Source organism: Aotus nancymaae, unplaced genomic scaffold (genome assembly GCF_030222135.1).
Source record: "Aotus nancymaae isolate 86718 unplaced genomic scaffold, 86718_ANA_hifiasm-v0.15.2.pri h1tg000067l, whole genome shotgun sequence".
In the NCBI taxonomy this organism is placed as follows: domain Eukaryota; kingdom Metazoa; phylum Chordata; class Mammalia; order Primates; family Aotidae; genus Aotus; species Aotus nancymaae.
This window is the reverse complement of record NW_026988482.1, coordinates 7,379,601-7,405,261: the sequence shown is the minus strand read 5'-3', so window position 1 is coordinate 7,405,261 and position 25,661 is coordinate 7,379,601. Positions and strand designations below refer to the sequence as shown.

General features: G+C 44.0%; 1 protein-coding gene across 2 annotated transcripts in view; it reads left to right on the top strand.

Annotated features, from left to right (window-relative positions):
- Nucleotides 1–868: 868 nt before the first annotated feature.
- ETV5 (ETS variant transcription factor 5) overlaps nt 869–25,661 on the top strand; it is a 66,045-nt gene continuing 41,252 nt past the window's right edge. Inside the window, exons 1-5 of one of the 2 annotated variants that reach the window (XM_012470818.3) lie at nt 869–913; nt 4,707–4,825; nt 4,929–5,016; nt 5,154–5,201; nt 5,295–5,345. In XM_012470818.3, coding sequence (XP_012326241.2) covers nt 4,781–4,825; nt 4,929–5,016; nt 5,154–5,201; nt 5,295–5,345 — 232 coding nt within the window. In that variant the 5' untranslated portion in view covers nt 869–913; nt 4,707–4,780. Of the gene's footprint in view, nt 914–1,588; nt 1,739–4,706; nt 4,826–4,928; nt 5,017–5,153; nt 5,202–5,294; nt 5,346–25,661 lie in introns of those variants that run through there. The other variant, XM_012470817.3, reaches the window with a different exon arrangement.

Here is a 25,661-nt window from a genome sequence, read left to right as displayed (position 1 = left end):
GTTGGAGTGTGCCTGGTCAGTGCTGAGCCCAGGACTCCACACGGGGGCTGCAGGTTGCTTAAGTGCACATCAACATTTCAAGGGCTATACACGACAGACACAAGTGCAGATAGGAAAGAAGGTAGGCAACCTTTAACTTATTATTATTATTATCATTTTCTAAAAATCCGCACTGCATTCCCCACAATGTGGGGGTGGCGGGCGCAGGAACTGCCCCAGGGTTGGCCACCCCGGGATCCCCATTGCTAGGGGCTCTCTCCTAAAACTTGGCATCTTTCCTCCCCACCGCTGGCACGCGGCGTGAATGGCAGGGCACTCCAGCAGGACGAGAACAGAGCTCCCTCACAGGCCCCCAGCATCCCGGAGAGAAGATAGAACCGCCCCATGGTCTTCACAGGACGGGGTAGAGGTGGCGAAGAGGGGAGAGGATTGTTTGTTTATTTGTTTCCCGGAACACCCTGTTAAGAATCTCGGCAATTGCAGTTAGTGCCCTATCGTTTGGCAAGCAGAGCCGCTTCTCCTCGTTCCCAGCTGCACGGGATCTAATTCGCAAATACACCATCTTGCATGCAACACTTAAATGGAAAACAAGCAGCCCGGGGAGGGAGGCAAGCGGTCTAACTCTGCAAGCCGGTTTCGGAGGGATTGAGGTTTCCAGGTCGGTGGACTGGCTGCGGCTGTCCCCGGAGAGGATTTCTTCGAGCCGGAACCCTGTCTCACCGCGACTACAGATCCCACCCTGGCGGAGGTTACGAGGCGCAATTGAAGAGAAAACGGGATTTGGTTGGGCCTTAGGCCTTGCCAGTATAAAATAGTAACTAAAATCTGTTTGAGAGCTGAGATTTTAAAAGGAGATGCTGCTTATTCTTCCCACTGGAAACCTGGTTAAAAGAAATTAAGGCCTCTCTTAAAGGTAACTAAGATTAGAGGGCTCGGTTTCCGTTTTCTGTGTTTCCGTGGGCTAAACGCCCAGGTCGGTCAGCGACTCTCTGTGTGTGGAATGACGAATTCCTCTCCCCTGAATTCTAAAATGGTAACTTTGCTTGGTGCTGCAGCTGCGAACGTCTGGCGCCAAGCGACTCAATCCTGGTCGGAGCTTCGCTGGATGGAGAAGTGGGGGTGAGTGGGAAAGGGGAAAAGAGTCACGCCTCGGGGAAAAGTCGGGAGAGCGGCGAGAAGGGAAGTAACAGCGGCTCCTCCTGGCCTCGGCCCCTTTAAGTGCTTCACTGACTCAGCTAAGCTTCCCCCTCAGGTCGCGTTTTTTATGAATGAAAAACGTCCTTACATTCATTATATAAACAAGCCTATGCTGATTGGCCAATGGCCCCCGGTGCATAAATTATGTAAAACAGACCCCTGAGGGGGTGGAGAGAGATGCACCGTTGGCCAATGGGGGCCGGAGTTGATGGGGCGGCTGGGCTGGATTTGCCCGCAGTCAGGGTAAACAAGAGGTGATGGACAGCCGCGGGAACGGCCTCGGGCCAATGGGAACGAGGCTGGGCTAGGGCCGCGGGCCAATGGCGGCGGGCGGAGCAGCGGACCGCGGGGGGCCGGGCCAGCGCTCCAGCCTGGTTGGCAGCTGCGGCGCAGAGTCCAGCCGCTGGTGCGCGGAGCGGTTCACCGTCTTCGGAGCGGTTCGGCCCAGCCTTTCGCCCAAGAGCCCAGGCCCGGTGCGCGCGTGCGTGAGCGCGCCTGCGCCGCCGGGGCCGCTGCAAGGGGAGGAGAGCGGCCGCCTCAGGTGAGTGGGCTCTGCGGGGGAAGGGGGAAAATCGGAAGGGGCGTCCGGCCACGGGTCCAAAAGGCCCAGCCGGCGAGAGTCCACGGGCTGATTCAGAATCCTCAAAGTCGGGGTGCAGTACCTGGGGTGGGCCCCCCCGAATTGACCGCCCCCTCCCCCCGAGGCCCGGTCCCGTTTGGTTCCTGTGAGGCGTCGGGCGGGTACGGCTAACGGTTCCGGAGCGTGGGGCGAGCGGCTTTCCGCACGTCGTGGGGGAGGCGCCCCGGAGCGCGAGTGCGGGGGCTCCCGGGTGGATGGGGGATCGCGGAGTTGAGAGGCTCTCGTCGTCTCTGGAGATTCGAGAGCCCCGAGGGGACTTGGAGGCTCGCGAGAAGAGACGCCCGGCGGAGCTCCGCAGCTGGGAGGAGGGGGCGGGAAGCAGTTTGAGGGGCACGTCTGAGAGGCGCTGCCCCCCCAGAGCACCGGGAAGGGGTAAACGACATAGGCAAGTGCAGCCTGCGGGGGCGGGGGTCGACCAGGAACTTACGCAGGCCTTGCAAGTTTCAGGTGGTGGAAAGTGGACGTCCAGTCGCCCTGCTCCCACCCCAGCAGGCTGAGGGCTTCGGGCTGCGCGGCGACTCTCGAGAAGAATCGGGGTGCACTGGAACAGCGGCCTGGGGATGGTGGGGATAACACGGGTGTGGAGAGGGTCGCACCGAAAGATGCTGGAGCCTCGCGGTTCTGGCCGCATTTTCAGAGGATGGAGAGAACTCGGGGTGGAGAACCGAACTCCTGGTCGAGGAGGGGTGCCTAGAAGAGATGTTGGGGGTGGGGGTGGATTGGAAGCGGATGGTAGCGCTTGGCGCCGCACCTCGTTTTTATGAATGTGGGTGACTTTATGAATGAAGCGGGTTTCTTTCGTTGGCTCGCTGCTCCCTGCGGCTTTTTTTTTTTTTCTTCCCTTTTTGTGAATGAAGCATTGAGCTTTCTTCCTAAAACGCTGGGGTGAGGGGCCTGCGTCGGAGGCTGGGCGTGCGTTGGAAGTGGGGGCGGGGGCGCAGCTGAAGGAGTTTTCATGAATGGGGAAGGCTGGGAATTGGGTGGAAGTGTGTCTTGTTTTGTGAATGGGGCCCAGCGCGAGCGATCCAGTTACAGCCTCTACCTGATGTGGCGGCCGCGGCTCGCTCTCCCATTCATAAAACCGGGCCCGCTGCGCGCCACAGGGGAGGGGCCTGGATCGCGCCGCTGCGCTGTGCTAAAGTTTTCCTGGGGGCGCCCGGGGCGCGGGTGGTGGGGGTGCAAAGGAAGTGGTTTAAACTCCTGGATGAACTCGAGCCTTTCCTTCAGGCTTTAAAAAAAAAATTATGCTTGGAATACAATTTTTCTAGCCCTGGAATGTCTCTTTTCGGTTCGTTTATGGCAGTTTATTTCTTTTAAATTTTTAGAAGATTTTTTTGTTCTTCCGGGTGAAGTATTTCATCATGAGACTGAAAAATATCTCCCCCTCTCGTCTCCTACTCATTGTCTCTTTAACCCCAACAGACATTTACAAAATGTCTAAGGCCACGATTTAATCTGACAGATTTTCATCATCGACAGAGCACCGTCTTTCATGCCCCTCAACTCACTGATGAGGTTTCTCAGATTTGTATACGGTTTGGTGACATTTGAGAGAGGCATTATTCTGAATGTTTCTTGTGCTGTTTGGACGGGCACGCAGGCAGGCTGGCGCAGTGTTTTTCTACGAAGTTATGAACTGTGTGCTACTTTACTCCTCTCTTTCCTTTGACTTTGAAAATACCTGATTACTTGGGCCAAAGTGCTGAAGAGGAGGCTGGCTGTGAAGGGTTTCCTTGTATCCTGCTCATTTATGAAAAATTTGATATGCTATATACACAGTGTGAAAAACATATTGAATGGAATTGCCCACTGGGGGAAAAGTTTCCTGTTTAAAATTTGTGTGTATGTTAAACAAAAGAAATTGACCTTTTAAGCAGTTTAAAGCTGGAGTGAGTGAAATTAATGTTTTTCCACACTTTGTTGACTTAACGGTGTTATTTAGAGAATAAAAGTGTTTAGGAGGATGGTACCTTCCTAAAATTGTTACTTTATTCCACCCACATTAGAAGTTTTCTCCCTTCTGACCCCACCCTTTTTCCCCAGACTCAACACTTACCAGTCCTGAAATGAGTTTCATTTCATTTGGGGTGGGGGGAGGTTAGACTTTTAAAACCTGAGTTTTTAAAGACCTTTGGTAGAGATGCATTGTAAACATATGCAATGGAATTAGTGTTTTTAATCCATTACTTCTCATAGACATTTTATTCTTTTAGAAGTTGGAGATGTCACAAATATCTCTGTAAGCAGCCGGAGAGATAATTGTGACATTACAGATGCCACATCTATTTAGACTTCTTTTAAATAAAGAGTTTTGTGTGAAGATGAGTATACCTCTGATCAATTTATTCCAGGAACTATATATAGTGTTTTAAATCTGACCTACAAAATGCTTTTAGAAACACCATGTATGTCAACTCTTTAATTGCCAAAATTTGGAATACTTAAACCCAGTTTCTCTGCTTCCTGACACTATGCTGTCAAAAATTAAATCATCTCTTTTTTAAAAACTGTACTATAAATGTCCTGGAGGATGTGAGAGAATCTTGAAATCACCCTTTTATAATGAAAATAAGGTTTTTTTTGGTTTTTGTTTTTTGGTAAAGGACAGATAGTAGCAAATCTATATTTTAATGATTTTAAAAAAGAAAGAAATGATGACTGGATAAATGATTTGGCACTAAGTACATCGTGCACCTCTGATACCGTTAATCAAGCCCAGCATTGGTCTGCAAAGCTTACACCTTGAGTAGGTTCTAAGTACTTCACAGAAGGGTAATAATTTTGCACAGGCCCTAAAGGAAAAGCAGTCTAAAATTGTTTCATTTCTTTTTTCCCCTCTTCGTTAAAATCTCCCAAATTCATATTACAGGAGGATCCCTTTTCCCCCAGAAATTACTCAATGCTGAAACCTCTCAAAGTGATATTAGAGACGTTGAAAGCGCCATGGATGGGTTTTATGATCAGCAAGTCCCTTTTATGGTCCCAGGGGTAAGTTGATGTGGCTTTGGGTTTGTTTTGTCCTCCCTCTTCAGTGTGAGTCATCCCCCTCTTCACTACACTTGAGTCTTCACTGTCCGTTGGCCTCTTTCAGAAATCTCGATCTGAGGAATGTAGAGGGCGGCCTGTGATTGACAGAAAGAGGAAGTTTTTGGACACAGATCTGGCTCACGATTCTGAAGGTAGTAAAGCTTTCCCTGCCTATGTTGTGGCTTCCCTGCCTATGAGTGACATGCCTATGCAGCATGTAGATTCTTCCCCGTCTCCTCCCTAGCAGAAGAAATACCTTCATTCTGGGGTCTTCTGTTTTCAATTTCAGAGTTGTTTCAGGATCTCAGTCAACTTCAAGAGGCTTGGTTAGCTGAAGGCAAGTTTCATGGATGTCCTATTTTCCATATAAAACATTTTACTGTGCTTTTTAATAAAACTTAAAGGTCTAAAATAAAAATCTATTTTCCAGCACAAGTTCCTGATGATGAACAGTTTGTCCCAGATTTTCAGTCTGATAACTGTAAGTACCTTTCTGGTGATGGCACATTTGTTCTGAAATTGTTTGGTCTCGGATCATCCATGTCTAGAATGTGCTTTTTTCAGCTATGGACAGATTTAGACAGTGGTATGCATTTAGTTTCGTCTAATGATTCAGAGTTAACCCTGGAAACTTTTGTTTTATTTCTTATTAAAATTATTTCTAAAGTGTTTCTACTCTGTTGTAGATTAGACTTACTGAACATAATTTTATCCTAAATTTCTTTTTACCTCAAGAATATTACAAAGCTGGCCGGGTGCGGTGAACCATGCCTGTAATCCCAGCACTTTGGGAGGCTGAGGCAGGTGGATCACTTGAGGGTCAGGAGTTCAAGACCAGCCTGGCCAACATAGTGAAACCCATCTCTACTAAGAATATAAAAATTAGCTGGGTGCGGTGGCAGACACCTGTATTCCAAGCTTCTCTGGAGGCTGAGGCAGGAGAATCGCTTAAACCCAGGAGGTGGAGGTTGCAGTGAACCAAGATTGCGCTCCACTACACTCCAGCCTGGGTAACAGAGCAAGACTCCCGTCTCAAAAAACAAAAACAAAAAAATCTAGAATATTGCAAACCTTTAAGCACAAAATTATAAATTAACATAATATATATGATGTTGGACCAAGTATCTATTAATCAGACATTGTTTTATAGCTTTTTAAAATTTGTTTTATAAATTAAGTCCTTGATGTAAATCATGAACCTGACATTTCTCTTTCTCTTAAAGGTGAAGAAAATAGTTAATGGAAAACTCCAGTTAACTTTGGCTTCATCCAACACGTTGTCAACTTTGTCTCTACTCCTAAGCTGACAAGGAGTGGTCACAGGGTGGCCTGATTTACTCTTATTTTTCATGTAGTTGCTGTGGCTTTGCTGTTCAGAGAAACTTTTTCTTAAAATGGCCACTAAGTGCTCATTACTGGAGATAATAAAATGCAGTGGGAAGCTCAAAAGATGGCTTTCAGCACTGGCAGGGGCATGGTTAGCTTTGCCCTGATCTTTGGGGGCTGTCCTCAACAGGTTTGGGAGCTTTTATGGTCTAGGCGGAGCTATCAAGGACAAAGCTGGCTGATGAAATTTGAGCAGCACAGGGCTGCTCTAGAGAGCATTAGTCACTGGCGAATGAGCAGGTTTAAGAGAGGCCTGGAGAAAATGCTGCCTCTCTTGAGAGTTGCATCATAGAGAAATTCATGTCTCTTAGTCATAGTTTATAATAGCAAGCACCTGAGCTGTGCAAGGACTCGATTTCTCATTTTGGACCAACAGACTCTTCCCAGCTTTGTTTTATCTCTGGGTAGGTGGGTGTATGTGTTGTAAAAATGCCACTGGAGAGAGAGTATCTTAGGTCTCTCTCTAAGTAAAAAGCTGGATATTCCAAATCTTTTAAATATAAGAACAGAGGTACCAGCTAAACATTCCTTAATGATAGGCCTCATGTCCAAGGCACAATGCCATGAAACTGTAAAAGGGAATAAACTGTAACACACAGATGCACGGTTACCTTAGCTTTGTCACAGCTTGCTGCGGATGTGTTCTAGAAGAGAGTAAATGCATGTTAATTATTGCCCTTTGATTGCTTTCAAGTGATTGGGAAGCTTGCCACTGAAAGACTAAATAAAGATAACCCAAAGAGTGTGAGAGAGAGAGAGAGAGAGAGAGAGAGAGAGAGAGAGAGTGTGTGTGTGTGTGTGTGTGTGTGTGTGTGTGTGTTTGCAAGATGAAAGACAGGGTTTGTAATCCAACTTTGTTCTGTGTTGACAATTTGGCCCAGCCTTTCCAGTTCTTGCTCAAAGCAGCATAAACTGCAGTCTGTTTGGGAGGTGGCTTTCTTGGCAGAGGTTCTTTGAAATGCTTTTATGACACTTTTGTTTGTTTCTCTGTAACCCAAAAGAGTCAAAAGGGAGATGAGATGGCTGCATTCAAATTGATTGCATGTGCTGAAGCAAGGGTATGTTCTTTGTCAGCAAGCAGGATTTATATTTGGAGAGATATTTATCTGTGGGGTTAGGCTAAAATGAAGAAATCAGTCAATGTGTTTTGGCTCTTTAGAAATCATTTCTGCTCAGCAAATAGAATGTGCTAAGTTCTTTAATTAAAATTCCGTACCTTAAATGGAGGGACTTTGGGAGATGTCTGCTTACCAAGTATGACATGTTTTTTTACTTTGCTTACTTTTTGTTTTAACTTCCTAAGTTGAGCCTTTCTATCTTCTAAGGATAAAAGAGATGGTTGACTAACCTAGAAAAGTTCTTCTAAGGATTCTTTCATCTGACTTTATTTCTTGAGGTAGAGCTTGTTGAAGGAATAGATTAAATGGAATACCTTGCCTAAGAGGCTAGGCAAGAACAGAGATGTGGGTGGTGCATCTTTGAGCCACTCATTCTTGCTGTTATGTTTGTCTGCAGTTCAGACTGACAGCAGAAGCACGGGGAGGAGCTGGCAGAGCCCACAGCTGGCTGCATGCATGCACTTCTCTGTCAGCACTTTCCACAGCCTCAAGTTCAGGACCAACTTCACTCCAGTCATTTTCTGGAAGAGCCCATGATTTTTTCAGGGGAGGGAAAGAACTCATTCAAATTTAATGAAACCTTATTAGTTGGTTTGACTCAATAAATGAATGAATATAAGCCAAACTTAGATTTGCCAGCGGAAAGCAAACCTTTTTCCTACAGTACCAAAAACATTTTTAACAAAAAAAAATTTTTTTGAGACGGAGTTTTGCTCCTGTTGCCCAGGCTGGAGTGCAGTCTGCAGTTGTGCAATCTCAGCTCACTCACTGCAACCTCCACCTCCTGGGTTCAAGCAATTCTCCTCCCTCAGCCTCCTGAGTAGTTGGGATTACAGGCTCCTGCCACCACACCCGGCTAATTTCTGTATTTTTAGTAGAGACAGGTTTTCACCATGTTGGCCAGGCTGGTCTCAAACTCTTGACTTCAGTGATCCGCCCACCTCAGCTTCGCAAAGTGGTGGGATTACAGGCGTTGTGCCCAGCCTGTAACAGGTGGTCTTACCAGTGGCCACTGGTAATAATCAGACTTGCCTATTAATAATGATGTGATAATTTTCCATTGTATGTGTGTGAGTTTATTGTATACATGAAAGAGAAATACTAAGAAATGTAGGTAATATTTTTATTTTGGAATGTCAGTTTTAAAGATTATGGCTTTTTTTTTTTCTCTAAACAGTAAAAGTTCAGCTTTTAAAGAGATTATATTTTCTAAGTTTCTCAGAATTGGGTTTCCTGCCCATAGGGATACATCCTTAAGTCTGATTTGAGTGAATGAAACCATTGCTTTTATATCTTACGGAAATGCGCAGCTTACTTCTAGCTGTAGAGATTTCACCTCTGCCTCACAAATATAGATATCAGTAAAACATGGAAACTCTTAAAGGTCAAATTCAAGGGAATAGAAACCTATAGATCAGAGAGATTCTACCAGTGTGCCTCATTGTCCCTTGGTCCTAAGAAGTAACCCTGAAGATCTCAGATAGCTTGGGTTGGATGTCCCTGGTAGAGACAGTCTTGCCCAGCCCCCTCCTTTCACAGCAATTTCCAAATAGCTGGAGAGACTGACCAATAGTGGGAACAAATGGGAAGGGTTGGGTGAGATAAGAAAAAGATTTATATAATAATATTCTTAAAGAAGCTCTCAAAGCTGTAGAGCCAGGGAATAGTGGCATGTTAAAGTATATTCAGGGCTTTCTATCATTTCAGATACCTAGAGATGGTGTTCAGGAAAGCATAGAGAGACCTCTGACTGTCCAATTCAACACTCAGTTCTTTTCCTTCTATGATCCTGAGAAAGTTAATCAATACCTTGATGCTTTGGGTTTTTCCATCTAGGATTTGGAAGAGAGAGAGCAATTATAAAACAAAAAAATTATAAAAACTGACATATTTAGGCTCACACTCTGTAACCTCAGCACTTTGGGAGGCCAAGTCGGAAGGATCATTTGAGCCAAGGAGCTCGAGATTGCAGTTGCAGTGAATAGTGATCATATCACTGTACCCCAGCCTAGGCAGCAGAGCAAGACCCTATCACTAAAAAACAAACAACAAAAAACTGCCATGTTTCCTAGAAGACACCTTAGTATGTATACAGATAGAACTGTGTACGGAGGTCCTGTGTATTTATAAAGAAGTGTTTGTACATGTGTATATATCTATGAAAGTGTGTATGTACCTTAACACAGAGCTACTAAGCCAGGGAATCTGGGTCAGTGCATAGAATAGATGTGCGTACATCTTCACTACACATTTTCATAGAACTAACTATGCCATGGATAAGATTGGAACTCAGCGTGTTTCAAAGTGGGGTAAGATGATGTGTTCCATTCATTTTTCTGAACTGATTGCTTGGGTACTTAAGAGTATATTACTAGATTTTAGCATATATAAATAGCAGTTTTTTAAATACACATTTCAGTTCTCATTTTTAATCTCACTTATTTCAGTTATGATATTGTAAATATATACCTGTTAGCATCTTGAGTAACTAAGATATCTATTTTATGCTGAGGAGAGAACACGATACAAATCTTATTTCAAAATCATGGCCTCCATACCAAATATAGCCTAAAGAATTGTTTTAAGATCCAAATGACCCCATTTTCCCCTCAAAGTGCTCTTTTTAGATCTGTGTTTCAAAAAGAATGGAACAACGGGAGGAAGTACAAGTAATTTCCTAAGGACCAGCTAATTAACTGATAAAATCGACTTTTCATAAATACATTGCAATAGATGGCTGGGGAAATAGAATTAACTGTTATGACAGCCCTGGAGCCTAACACATTGATCTTAATCCTGTTTCACGATGAGATTATTCAGCCGGATTTCTTCATTAATGTGTGAGGTTAGTATAGCAGAGGCAGTGCCTTTCTTTTGGAGCGGGTACATCAGTTTGGTCTTTGGTCGTAGGTGTGATGTAGCAAAACACCACATTTTCTTGCTTGGGCCACCTCTATTCAAAAGGATCGTCCTAAAGTCTTTTTGACTGGCAAGGTAAGAAGGAAAACTGGGCACTTTAAGAGGTTTGAGGGAAAATAAGGCCATTGGTTTCTACTTTCAGGAGTCAGTAGTTCTGAAGGTAGAAAAGAATGCTGAAGAAAGCATGAGGAAAACGTGGGGGAGAGATTCTTTGACTCCAGGTTTTACAGTGTTACTTTCAAAGTCTTTATTAGCTAGCCCGGTACCTTACTGCTGGGAGAGTGCTCAGTGATTTGAAATCCTTCCTGTTTTAATAGCCTTGAAGGTTCTTAGACTCCGTATTCTTAAGGACCCAAGATCCCCAAGACCTACAGTACCCATTTATCTAGAGGAGCTGTCTGTTTCACAAAATCTGCTTTCATCTACCTTTAATTCAGTTAGGCCTATTCAAAACTGAATTTTTCTCTTACTCTTCTATGTCTCTTTGCTCTTAGTTGTGTAACAAAACCCAGTAGGCTTACCAGTCCTTTGTATTTGGTGATAAAGATTTGGAATGGGGAGTTACATCTGTGTCAAGATCACTTGTGTAGGTGCCAGAAGTAACAAAATTCTGGCATCCATCAATAAATTACCGTGTATCCCCTCCTCTTCAGCATTCTTCAGTTTTACAAGAGTAAGACATGGGTAGCATAATGAAGCTGAAAATCTGTACTGTCTCCCATTTCTACCAGCTAGTAGTATCATTGTTTTAATTTCAGCCCCAGAAAAAATGCTCCTTGATGTTGGGGTGGGGTGTGTGATTCTCTGCTGAGAAACACATTCTTGGGTTTTAGTGGTGTTTGTACATCCAGCCTCAGAGGCTGACAGCCCTCCTCTCGGGCATACGGCTGCCCTTGAGGCAGCTTGGGCCCCATCTGTGCCCTGGCACACAGTGCTTCTCCACTTGGAATCCAAGGAGCTCAGAGGCTTGTCATGTTGCAGTTCCCAGCTCTTGGACAAGTGCCAGGCATGCTGATGCCATTACCGGATTAGGTTGCTTTTTAAAAAATTCATTTTGTGAACTCATCAAGCTGATTTAACAGAGGCTTTGGTCGTCAGTTTCTATCATTGTCCTATCCCTCTAGGCTCGGCTTAAAGGAGTGGCAAGATACCAGGCCCCTAGTATGTGCCCGCACTAGTTACAGTGTATTTGTATAAATCATAACCATAATGTAAGTACACCTTTGGGCCTGGCAGGCAAATGACAGTGGGCTAGCAACTTAGATGTTAAAGGGAAAAGAATTCCACATTAAGAGGACTCTGCATAGAAAATAAAGGGGGCTCCCTTGTTTAAAGGAAAGAAGCATCCAGAGGAAAATTGAAGCAGAGTGCAAGATTCCAGGGAGCAGGATAAGATCTAGCTATTAAGAGGCCAGAAGTTTGAAGCTGATCTGAACAACCGAGGCATGGAGTGAGGAATCTGTGGTCAGAAGGACTTCAGAGAAATGCTTCCAGTGGCACTGAGTTCGCTGGAGGGAATGTGAGGGCCAGCAGTGAGAAGTAGACATAAGACATTTGAAAATAGCCAAATACGTGATGAAAAAAGAAACAGCCATGAGCTCAAGTGTATCTCCTGCTTTTCATAAAGAAGTATGCTTTTCCTTGAAATAAAGTCTGGTTGTCAGACCGGCTCCATCAGGTTTCCCTCAGGGTGATTATTGAAGGTTTGGAAAAAAATATTTAAGAAACAAAACCAGTTTTTTGCCTTGTACTTTGCAGAGTCTTGGCGTACATTTCACCCTCCAACCTTAGATCTCCACCTTCTCTTTTGATGTCTCACAGCATTCAGGAGGGTATTCTCAACTATTCGGGCTGGATCCAAAGCCAAAAAAGGAACTGTGAAATCGTCGTAATAGGTAGCTCGTCCCCTCCTCCTCTGCAGCCAGAAAATCTAGTAGTGTCTCCAGAGCCATCCTCCCCTGGGGAGGAAGCCAGGTGGCTCCCGATGTAGCTACCAGCAGTGAAAGGGAAAGAAAGTCTGGAGAGGCAGGCTTCCAGAGAAAGCTGTCCCCCTAATGCAAACCAGCTCACCCTGGGGCAGGAGAAATACCACTGAAGTCTGTTTCTCTCAGCTGGTAGCTACAGTCAGATTCTGAACCCAGCTGCACATGGTAGTTTTTCTTTTGCCTTCCCCTTTTACCAGAGGGCACTTTGTGACCTTACTTGTAGCGGACTTTTGCACGCCCTTGCAGATTTCCAAGGGTCTTGGCCATTTCAATCCTAGGAAGGGCGCACAGCAGGCCAGAGCCCCTGCCGTGTCTGAATTTCTTACATAAACACAGCGTACTGAGCGAGCAAGCGTCCCTGTGGCGACAGCTGGGCGCTGAGCACTATTAGGTCTGCCCCAGCTAGCAGAGCTGCAGATTCCCCCTCTTGCCTGAATGGAGCATTCCAAATTGGTTGTGAATGGAGGGCGGGGCTCACTTACAGACTTTTTCAATGAATAACCAGACCCCATTGTGCAGCCTGTGGAAAAACAACCAACTCAAACAACACTGGGACTGTTAGAAATATGCTTGTGATTGGCAGCTTGGAGAGTCTCCAAAATTAGTTTCCTTTGGCTTCCCTGCTGCTCGCTGCTCTCCAAGCCTGGGCTTAATGGGGTTTGAGTTTTCTTGTAAGCGCTGACTTTAACCCTCAAACTGCCGGGCTGATGGCCTGGGATTATGGGGAAGAGCTGCTGCTGACCCACAAAGCCAGTGAAGCCCACTCCCCTTTCTTTGTCTCTTATTTTAGACTGTAGATGTCCAAAGGGAGTGATAATAGAGGAGAGGGTGGTTTAGCTTCCCCTGGAGAGGGAGGTGTTGAGACTTGATCTGAGGCTGTTACCCTTTTATCTCCTTTCCCTGGGGTTGTGGCTTTAGCTCCCCATTGAGCATTCCTGCCTGCTCTTCCCCTCTGACCTCCCCTCCACTCCAGGCCTTAACAACCCAGGTGTTTGCCTGCCACAACACAGACACTTATTGCTTAGGTTTACAGTTTTAACACGGGAGAGACGAAGTTTTAGTTTTTCTACTCCTTTGCCTTTTCTCCTGTTTAATTTTCCACTGTGGTCAGATAAGTATGATTTTTTTAAATGACCGTACTCAAACTTTTCTACTGAGCAACGGGGGAACCTCACTGTGGCTGCAGCCCTTCCACTACACACTAATCAAATGCATTGCCTCCAAAAATGAGTATCTCTGGAAGTACCAGAAAAACCCAGCCTCTGAGCAGTCCCCAAACCAAAGTAGCCTCATCATGCCAAAATCAGGCCTGGTTTTAAGTGTGCACATGCCTCAAAATATCATCCACCCTTGATTGATTGATTGGTTCATTGGCCAAGGGGGTGAGGGGGATGGTCTTGCTGTGTTGCCCAGGCTGGTCTGGAACTCCTGACCTCAAGCAGTCCTCCCACATAGCTGGGATTACAGGTTCGAGCCACCACACTCAACTGCTTCCACACTTAAACATTCTCCAACATGTTACCCAGCAGCTCACAGACACACTCCCAACATGCTCTGTGGGAAAGCCCAGGGACGTAGGATGAGCATAAACAGGACAATCAGTTAAAAGGCAAAAACAAAACTTAATAGTAATAATCCAGAGCAACTTCCTTGGGATTTAAAAGGCTCTTCTTAGTTCCTTCTCCTCATCCTCACAACCTTAATATGGCAGTTTGCACTTGTGTTTTGCTTCAGGAATTTTTTTCCCTTGCTATAAATCGGTCTTGCAAGCATGCCTTCCCTTCCCTATTAAAAAAAGAACAGGCCTGGGCAGATTGTCCTTTTGTGAGAGAGTTTGAAACCTCTCAGGAGGTAACCCTAGATATCAGCTGTGTAGGAGGATGCTGATACGTGTGCTTCTCCAGAGGGGCTGAAAAGGACTTTGCTTACATAAACACTTTTCAGCTGAGTGCCTGGAAATGCTTTGTAATAGCCAGCAAGAACACTTAATGAGGGTCTTTTATACTTTTAGAGAGGGGATGTCTCTTCCACATGGTCACCCACAGTAAAGGCCAGATCCTGGAGCCTACTCCAAATTTCCTCATCTGAATTTTAATAGAGAATAATTGAGGAGGGATAACTTTGCTGTGCTGTGCTGTGCTGTGCTGAGGGATATCTTGACTCAGAAAACTTCTGCTTCTCCTCAACTCCCTCTTCATATTTTTCTTCCCCAGCAGCCATGGAATTTCATTTCTTCTGGAAGAAGGTGAAAACAGCATAGGGTTTTGAGGTATTCAGTATTTTGACAAACAATCATCATAGTCCCTGCTTCCCAATTTTTATTCCTATTGAAATAGGAAACAAATCACATTTCTTAGGCTCTAAGTGTCTCCAAAAGCAGAGAAGCTGTCTGTCACGTGTTTCTTTATGTCCGCCTCGTCCACAGTGCCTGCTCTGCACACATGACACCTGGCAAGGGCAGCCCGCACACCACCGCATTCTCTACCGCATGTCCTTCCCACCCCAGCTGCCCCAGCCTCCAGCTGGTGGGGAGTAACTCTGTTAAGGATCTCAATCAAACCCAGAATTCTGAGAGTCCTTAGGATGACCTTCTGGATAAATAGAACAAAAACTAGTGAGGGCTATTTCTCATTTTCTGTTTCCTCTTTTAAACACATACACTAGCCAAGTGTTGCTAGGCTGCATTTAGACTTTGAGCAGCTAATGCTATGTTTCCCAGTAAGACTGCATGTGCTAGGGAGCAAGTCACAGTTTAGGCACCCTTGACGTACTTGCCGAGTTTCTGCTTTTAGGAGAAGTGGGGCTATACATAGAAGGGCATAGTTCTGGGGGAAGAAACTCATTTCTCTGGGGTTTGGATTTTCTCCTGTCAGATTTTAAGGATGAATTTTCAATTTGAAATTAAAGATAAGATTTTGCACAGTGCTTAAATCCTATTTCAAGTACTGTTAACATTTCACTTTAGTGCCAGTGTAGATGAGAATTATGTAAGTTGGGAGTAAATTATAGAAGGAATGTTAAAGCTCAAGGTTTAGTTTTGTGATTTTTTTCCGTTCAGAAAAAATGTCCTGTTTCCCCTTATCCTGATTGCATGATCCACTGTGAGCAGCCCTTCATGGTAAAATCCACTGTGGTTGATGTAAGGTCACAGTAGAGGAAACCGCCCAGTCATCTCTGATAACACTGGAGTTGGGAGGACAGGGGTTTCCTTAGACCTCTTTCTCAGTCTTGAAAATAAAACCAATAGCTGTCTATCATATTTCTACAGGTTGAATATTAAAATTCCTTGAACAGCTAGCTGCCTGAGGAAAGTAGTAAAACACTTAGTAAAACAGCGCTCAGATCCCCCTTTGGTGTAATGAGGCCAGTCCCTCACTTTTTTTTTTTTTCTGAGACAGAGTTTCACTCTTGTTGCCCAGGCTGGAGTGCAATGGCACAATCAGCCCAGTGCAACCTCTGCCTCCCAGGTTCAAGCGATTCTCCTGCCTCAGCCTCCCAAGTAGCTGGGATTGCAGACATGTGCCACCACGCCCAGCTAATTTTATATTGTTAGTAGAGACAGGGTTTCTCCATGTTGGTCAGGCTGATCTCGAACTCCCGACCTCAAGTGATCTGCCCGCCTCGGCCTGCCAAAGTGCTGGGATTACAGGCGTGAGCCACCTCGCCCAGCCCCAGGCCCTCACATTTTTTTCCTGCTGGTCTCTTAAGCATGAAAGTAACCAACACTCTAGCTCTGTGGCTATAGGTCTAAAAGAACCCAGCCTATGGTAGTCAGAAGAGGGCGGTGCATTAGAAATCAGAAGAACCTTTTGTTTTTATGCTGACTCTCCTGGAGTCAGCTTTGTACTCACAAGTATTTTACTTGACTGTTAAATGCTTTGGTTTCTCTACATCCCACAAGTTCTGAGATGCAACACTCTTATGCAATCAGAAATATTCATCCTGTACAAAATATTTTTAATGGAAGAGCCCCATATCTACTAATACATGAGCCTTACCTCAATCAAAGTTGGTCCAGTTTTTTTCTAATCTCCTTTTCTGACCTTTAATTGTTAACGCTTACATTCAAGGCATCTAGGTTTCCATTTTCAGAGTTCTGAAGCAACAGTCCTAAATTGTTAGGCTAAATGAGTCCTTTGGAGAAAAGGAACTGTACAAATCCAAGCTGTTTCAAGAAAAATGCTGAAGTTAGAAAGAATATGAACTTAAAGGAAGTAAATCTGAAACTAGTTCATTTGGGTCAAAAACTTTCTCTACTACGATTGGCATTCAATTTTCTTCATTGTTAGATAACAGAGGTTTTCTGTTTGGAAATGACAGTCTGAAAGAGGCAATTTTGTCCTAAGAATAAGATACAGCTATTCAGTGATAGATAATCGTTCTTACCCACAGGTCACCATCTGTGAATCAGGTCATTCCTGATTTAATACTTTACACCCATGGATGGAAGGCTCTCCTCCCATCCATGACCATTTCTTTTGGTAGGAGGAGCAGAGACAAAACATTAATACAAAGAATTTCTTTCCTTGTATTTTAGCCAGAGTTAGAATAGAAACCTTTACAAACCACCCATGTCATTCACTATTAGAAGTGAAGAAAGGACAAGACCAGTATCCCAAAAGCCAACCCTCCTACTTGATGACCAAAGGCATGACCTGCCAACTTCTCTACCCTGGCAAACTTGCTAGTGCCGCATAGGTCACCCTTGATGACTCTTTTACTCTGAAGGCCTGCAACAGGCCCGTTGCCTTGAGCTCTTCCCTGGGCCTTCTCGGCCTTTGGAGAGTGGGAGCAGCTTTCAGCCTCATGCAGCAGAAAAGACAGACAGTGTTCAGGACCGTGTATGCTCTTCCTAGCCAAAGCTATCGCCCCACCCCATCTTTCCCCCATCTGTCCTTGAGGACCTGGGTGTCATCTTAGACCCGATCGATCACATTTCTTCTCTCTGGAAGGAGTCAAGAGGTAGGGCAAGTCTTGAGCTCCCCCTGGAGTTCGGAGTGCTCTCCACTCTGGCCGATCAGCCCGAGTTGTACTGTCCAACCTGTAGGTTATAATTATATGTTAGACAGTAACCCCCCAAACTTACTTCATGGGCAAAATTTAGTTTTTCATCTTTTAACTAATTGTATTTCAGTTGGTGATTTGATTTCGAGATGCCACGTGCTGGTTCCACTGTCTAGCTGGTACCATTACTGTAAGCGACCATGGGAAATGGGGGAGGGGAGGGAAGAAGTTGTTTGCTGAACCTTGCAGTCATTGAACCAGGCTTAGCAGAAGCAAACTTTAAACTATCTCCCCTCCCCCCAGGTCATAGGAAGCCACTAAATAATATAAACCTTATAGTTCAAATAATAAGATTTTTAACAGTGTGAGAATGCTCCCAACTAAAGCCCTTTTCTGTAAAGTGTAACCTTGTCAAGTCATTCCTCCTTCCCACAAAGAAACTAAAATTCCTTTGTAAGTATAAAATCACCATTTTCATGTTTCCTTGCTTTTACCCCTAGCCAGACAAGCTTTGTTCTGGGGTCTACTAGAAGCTACAACCTGGGGGCCACCTAAGCTGGAATTGCTGATGTGCTTTGGCACCTTCAAGCTGGATTTCTCTATTGTTGAACCTATGCTTTATCTCATATAGACCACATTCCAGGGAGCAATAAGGGCACAAAATACCATAACACTGGCCTTATACAAACACTTGACTCTCCAGAACTCTGCAGGATCTTGTCTTCAAAGCACCAATTCTATATACAGCCAGCGTTTCCCCAGAGAAAGCAATGTTCTACAAGCACAATACATGATGTGTGTCACAACCTAGGCCCATGTTACTATTGTCTGCTCGAGTGCATAGCAGAGACTTAGGGTTATCTGAGGTAAACAAGAAATGGAGGAGAGGGAGGGAATGGCCTCATGGTTTTAACTGCTTCACGGTAGCAGTTGTCATCTGTTTTAAAACCCAGGTTTGAGGCTGGGTGCAGTGGCTCAAGCCTGTAATCCCAACACTTTGAGGGGCTGAGACTAGAGGATCACTTGAGGCCAGGAGATTAGATCAGCCTGGGCAACATAGACCCCGTCTCTATTTAAAAAACAAACAAACAGCTGGATGTGGTGGCATGTGCCTGTGGTCCCCCCTACTCAAGAGGCTGAGGTAAGAAGATCACTTGAACCCAGAAGTTTGGGACTGTAGTGAGCTATGATAGCGCCATTGCACTCTAGCCTGGGGGCAAGACCCTGTCTCTAAAAAAACAAACTGAAAAAGATAAAATGAAACCCAGGTGGGGGAAAGTTTATCAATAACTCAATTCCTGTATTCTGGGAGAATTTCCACTACCTTTGCAGGCAACCTCTTAGAGATGTTTCAGATACCATTCTCTGCTAATGCTATTTATACATTTTCAAAGTTGGTTCAGTTCTTTTCTAAGCTCCTGTTCTTCCCTTTAGTTTCTGTTATATTCAAGACCTTTGGATTTCCATTTTCAGAATTCTAGAGTAATCTTCCAGTGTCCTTAATATTGTGTTTCCACCACCACACTTATGAACTGAAAGTGGGCTCTCTGGAGATAGTCTCTACACTATCTTTCAAGCAAGGTGCCTAGCATTTTTTAACATGGCACTCACCAACAAAATTTGTCAGCTTGCATTTCAAAAATCTTCCCAAAAAGGTCTTGGCAGTGGAATTTCCAGACACTTGATACAACCTCATCTATTCTCATGGGCAAGAAAGGTGTCTCCTTCCCTCACTTTTCCAACTGTGGCAAGACCTGGCTCTAATTTCATTGGCTATTATTTCATCCTGGTATTTCTAGCCATTTTCATGCAAGGCCATCAAAATTTCAGAAACTTGAATCTGGATCTTAGGTTGGTCCTATTCCTATACAAATGTAACCCTAACCCTGTTTATTGAATCTGTCTTTCCCATAGTCCCTGTCAGGATAATAAGTTCAAAGCCTTTTATTTTAAGCTGATTATATTACCCCAAGTTTCTAGGTCTAAATCAGGAAGAATAGAGTGGTTTTGTTGTCCACACGCCAATTCCTGAAGCCTCTCTTCTGCTGACTATAGTTTTTTCCCACTGCTTGGGAGAAATCTGATTCCTGAAGCCAAATGTTCCAGGAACTAGCTTTACCACTCCCTAATTTGGCTCTTGCGTTATTTATTGTACAGAAGATGATAATTGGCCTTATAGGAAGGGCTTCTATTCTCTAACTGTTCATTGATGAATTCTGCTACCTCATGGTTGATCCGATACCCTGGAGCCCTGAAATATACCACTAGGGTGACAGTCAGTCCTTTGGTTCTTGCTGAGAAATAGGACAAATAGCAAAAATGCCGTGGAGTCATCAACATCACAACCGCCTTCTACCACCGTGATTAATTGCTAATCTAAAGCCTGAGTACTACAGCTGTGCCAGTTCTGAAGCTATCTTTCCCTGTACCTGCTAATAGCAAAACCTATCCCAAAGCATAAGCCTTACTTTCTTCATGTGGAACTATGCCCAGGACAAATGCAGCTGTTCTTGCAGAATGAGCCTGCCCAGAAATCTCAACCCTGGCATGTGGTGTGGCTGCCACTTGTTGGCTTACCAGGTGTTTGTCGTGTCTCCCCTGAGTCGTATGGAGGGCCTTGATTCCACACTAAGGCCCAGCTGCCATTCTTGGTTCCTAAGACAAAAATTCACAGGGGATTTTCCAAGCCGTTGTACTTAGTTTAACACAGTTGAGGTCTTCAGTCCCATGTCCCTTTTCATCTAGCCTGGTAAACTAGACCGAACACAGTTGAGGTCTTCAGTCCCATGTCCCTTTTCATCTAGCCTGGTAAACTAGACCGAACAGTTGGAGCCCCCAGGCTCAGAGCAGCAAAAGCCTAGACCACCTCTTTCCAGCTTCCTCTTGTCCTGGTCCTGGTCCTACTCATGCTTTAGGGGTAGAAGAGGCTAGCCCAGCTACTTATGAGGGAAGAAAATGAAGGAGAACCATGAGAAACAGAACTTTAATTCTGCCAGCCTTCCCAGGTTGGTGATAGCTGCCTTGTGCTCTCTTGGGACTTGGGATAAAAATTGAATGAGTTGTCTAGCTGTTCTGGACAGCCTATTGTTCTAAACCTATTGTACATATAAATTCACAAGGAGTGGGAATTCTCCATTTTTTCTTAAGAATGTTTTGCAGTTGAGTTGGGCATGTATTTTAGTTCCTGTTACATATGCATTAATATAAACATAGAATTACTGATAGGTGTTATTTTTGTTGATAATTTTGCATTTGTATAACTGCTGTCTTTTTACCCAAGCAGTTTGGTGGAAGTATTGGCAGCAGGCAGTGGTCACAGTGACAGCAGTGGCTGTTTTTATTGTGCCGTCTCTAGAGTGTTCCCTTGTCCTTTCTAAGTGGGCCAAAGCCAGCAAAATGTTTTGAGAACCATTGGCTTAGACATTAGGTGTGACCAGCATTTATCCTTGTGTAAGGCTAGGTTCCCAAGGCTGTATTACCCTTCCAGTTTGGTAACAGGCCAAAGATGGCTTTCTTCATGTGTCTATGTATGAAGTTCTTAGCATTTCTACTTTTGACATGTTAGTCAACCATAAGATAAAGGAATTTTTTTCCTCCAGATATCTCAGAGGAAATGGGACATAATATCTGTTTTACTGATTTATTTGTAATACATATGCTACATTTGCTTTATCTCTGTGTATATATAGTTTTTCTTAACCATGTGAAAGCAAGTTTCAGGCATTATAACATTTCACCTCCAAATACTCAGGTGTGCGTCTCTACAGGTTGACATTCTTCTACATAGCCTGAGAAAATGAACTCTTATTCAGTAATATTTAGAATTCCCCAGTTGTCCCCAGGTATCTTTTATAGCAATATGGATAATGGTTTTGATCGAGGATTCAATGTAAAATCACACATTGCTTTTATCTTTATGCTTCATTTATCTTCTTTGATGTGCAGCAGTCTCTCTACCTTTTTTATTTTTTTCCCATAACAGTGACTTTTTTAAAGTCTTGGCCAGTTGTTGACTTTTTTAGGGTAAACTTTTAAAGAATATAGAGAAATGCAAACAACATCCAGAAATGCTTCCCTTAGGCTGAGAAATCTCCAATACTGTTGATTCTCTCACTTCTCACATTCATGTGTTTGTGTTGACCTGAAAACAATGGTGAAAGAACAGAGTGACACAGATGGAGATAATTGGGTCAGAGATAGTTTGTGCATGTTTGAGGAGAGGGCTTTTCGGGGACTCATTAAGCAGTTTTTAGCACAGCTGGCTCGATAGTTTTACTGTTTGTGGATGATTTTTCACACATTAAATTCAAGAATTTATCCTTACAAAGGTTAGCTGTGTGAGATATTAAAGAAAAACGGCACATTCTCCCATACCTACTCTGATTCTGCTTTTAGAACGTGTATCCCCTAACTAAATTTGATAACATTGTCAATTTTTATTTTTAGAAACTGTTGCCAGGCAGGATCAATGTTAAACAAGTTTGAGCATGCCTCTTATTTGGTTTGGAAATCCAGACATCTCCTTTTCCAGATACTCTTTTTTAAGTGCCAGAACCTGTCCACTTACCTTATCTCCTTGTGAACCTTCTTGTTTCCCAGAAGAGGGTATTATCTACTATTATAGTCATTCACTAGTCCTGTTAGAGCAATTACAAAGAATATTGAGATACCATAGATTTTATGTGTGAAATGAGTTTTTAATTTGCTCAGTCCTAAGATAAATACTTCTGACCTTCTCTGGTAATAAAGTAGAACTTAAAAAATAAGGCTTATCCTGTCTACATCTTTTTTTTTTTCCTTTTGGAGACGGAGTCTCACTTTGTCACCAGGCTGGCACGATTGCGGCTCACTACAACCTCCGCCTCCCAGGTTCAAGCGATTCTCCTGCCTCAGCCTCCCAAGTAGCTGGGACTACAGGCACATGCCACCACGCCCAGCTAATTTTTTCTATTTTTAGTAGAGACAGAGTTTCACTATGTTGGCCAGGATGGTCTCAATCTCTTAACCTCGTGATCCGCCCACCTCAACCTCCCAAAGTGCTAGGATTACAGGTGTGAGCCACTGCGTGAAGCCCCTATCTACATCTTTTTTCCTGCTAACTAGGTATTTGAGCTTTGTCTCAAAATTCATCAAAAAAGGCAAGAGTTAAGAGTGGGCAGCATTATGTTGGAAACACAGAGTACACTTTCTCCAGTGACTTAAAGCTCTCTGGTCTTTGCCAGTGGAGTACTTAGACAGGTTAAGGGTAAGTCAGGGAAAAAGGGATCACACTTGCTCTTCCCTGGTGGGTTTTTCAGTTCTGTCTTGCCAGTGTCCTTGTTATATTTCCAGGTCTCTCTGCTTGATCGTCTTTTTCCTCTGCCTTCTTTCCCTGTGTTCTATTCACTCCCACAACCATAGAATATTAATAGTATAGGCAGGTGTCTCGGACTTCTCTTCCCTCCACCCCCAATCTTGGACTACGAAGTATATAATTCTTCCTCTAGAGGGAAAGGAAGTGAGATGGCAGTGGTCACAGAGCGGAGTAGTGACCCAAAGTTGGTGGCCAAGAGACTTAGGAAAAGGGCTTTATTTTAGGATTATGACTCTGGAGCCCTGAGCAGTGTTTGGTCATAACTATTTGTGTACATTAAACATGACATTTGTTCAGAGTGTAATGGGAGGCTCTGGAGACCGAGGCTGGGCCCTGAGATGCAGCCTCATTGATACGCCTTTCAGAAGTACGTGTCAGTGCTCTGGTCAGCTTCTGTTGTAAGACGCAACTTTCCACATGAAGTAAGAGGATCATGGTTATGGAGTGTGACCAAATAAGATCCTCCCTGAAGATCAAGCCTGCACAGCTGATTTGGGAAAAATGAGTCTGCCCCAGATGAAGGTAAATGAAACTGAAGAAGGGAGGAGGAAAACCCCAAAACAGAACCTGAAGGATGGCAACTGGTGGAAGGTGGGCAAAGCCTGTGTGCAAAGCAGGAGAAATTCAGATGAGCTTAGTCCTCCTCCCCTTCAGACCGCAGAGTAACTGACTGGCAATTTCTTTAACACTCAACAGCTACATCAGTGTTTTATGTATTCACAACAAGTCTGTGGCAAATTGAATCTTTGATGATTGTGAAACACCCAAGAAAACCTTATTAGGCAAGATGGGTTTTGGGTTTCCTAAAAAAAAAAAAATCCTTTTGAATGGAACTGTCGTTCACCATAACATTCAACAAAAGTGTTTTCCTACGTTTTGGTCCTTGGGGCTGTAATAGTGAAGTTTACCATTAGCACAGGCATGGGGTGGCTGCCTTGAACAGTCCACGGGCCTATACTTGTGAGCAGGAAACAGATTTTGTCAGCAGAGGGAATTATTATTTCTCTCGAATGGACCAGTTTATTTTTTCTATTTTGAAACAACTGAGTTGTTTCTTTGGAAGACTGTTTCTAGACCACAGAAGAAGGATTTTCTAACATTTGAGAACTTTTAGTATTAACTCTGGTGCTATTTGATGAGGACTGGGCTGCTTTTTTTAAAAGTAGAAATTTAATTAAAGTAACATACAGAAATCACAAGAGTATAGCTGCTTGATGAATTCTCACAAATGGTATACACATTTAGATCAGAAAACGGAACTTATCGGACTATAAGAAGACCCCTATGCCCCTTTAACAGGCACTGCTTTCTCGAGAGAAACCACCCTGCTGGCTTTCAAATGCTGTAAATTAGTCTTTTTTTGAACTTCACATAAATGGATTTACATGGCATATACACTTTTGTTTCTGGCTTCTTTTAGCTCAGCATATTTGTGAGATTCATCCATGTTGTTAGGCGTAATTGCAATTTCTTCATTCTCCCTTTTGTGTAATACTAACATTTTGTTGGGGGTTACATTGAACCTATAGATAAATTTGGGAATAATTGATATCTTTATAATGTCAACCTTTCCAATTCACGAGTATGATCTATCCTTCCATTTCTTTAATTTTTCTTAGTGTGTTGTGGTTTTCAGTGTAAGCATTTTTTTTCTTTGTTTTTTCTTGAGATAGGGTCTCACTCTGTTGCCCAGGCTGGAGTGCAGTAGCATGATCACCACTCACAGTAGCCTCAGTCTCCTGGGCTCAGGTGATCCTCCCACCTTACCCTCCCGCAAAGCTGGGACCACAGGTGCACACCACAGTCCCAGCTGAATTTTTTTTATATATATATATTTTGTAGAGACAGGATTTTGTTACATTGCCCAGGCTGGTCTCAAACTCCTGGGGTCAAGTGATTTACCTTACCTTAGCCTCCCAAAGTGCTGAGATTACAGGCATGAGCCACCATGCCTGGCCCAGTGTAGACATCTTATATGTCTTTTATTAGATGTTTTCCTAGGTATTTGATGATTTAGTTGATATTGTAAATGTATGCTTTTAATTTCACATTGTTTTAGTTACTGTATATTGAAAGGTTAACCTCATGACTGATGACCTTGCCTACTGATTCTTACACTTTGTGGATATTTTGTATTTTCTATGTACCCAACCAGGCCATCTGTTAATAATTACAGATTTTCTTCCTTCTTTCTAATTTGCCTTGTGTTTATTCTTCTTACCTTATTGCATTGGCTAGGCACTAGGCCTGGATTGATTTTTTTTTTTTTTTTTTTAAGACGAAGTCTCACTCTGTTGCCAGGCTGGAGTGCAGTGGCACGATCTCGGCTCACTGCAACCTTTGCCTCTTGGGTTCAAGTGATTCTCCTGCCTCAGGCTCCCGAGTACCTGGGATTACAGGCGTCTGTCACCATGCCTGGCTAATTTTTGTATTTTTAGTAGAGATGGGGTTTCACCAGGTTGGCCAGGCTGGTCTTGATCTCTTGACCTCATGATCTGCCCGCCTCTGCCTCCGAAAGTTCTGGGGTTATAGGCATGAGCCATTGCGCCTGGCCCAGACCTGGATTTTGACCTCAGTGTCAGATAGAAAAAATCTTCTAAGGGGTTTCCTAGTCTAAGAAGAAAAGCAACTATGAAGTTGGTTAACCTGTGAGCATCGTATCTAAATTTAAAATGGTGCTATGGTTGTCTGCAAGGCAATACATGTACTTGATTGTGCATACCTACTTAATTAAATCTTACCAGCTAGCTGCTCTTCTTTTTCCTACCCCTGACAAGCTGAGACTGTCACATATATTTGTGCATAGATCCTTAGCAGAGTTCTTGTAGTCAAACAGGGATCCAGACAGCTCACTCAGGATCTTCTTGCCTCAGTGGTGATAGTAAGACAGTTGTCAAGAAGCAATTTCAGGGCGGGGCAGGGCTTGTGGGGAGAGAGATGGCATCCATGGCTGCAGTGAGGAGTCTCGGTAGTAGTGACCCCTGTACAAGATACCCGATCTTCTGAAGTGCTGGCAGCTGTCTGAATGAGCA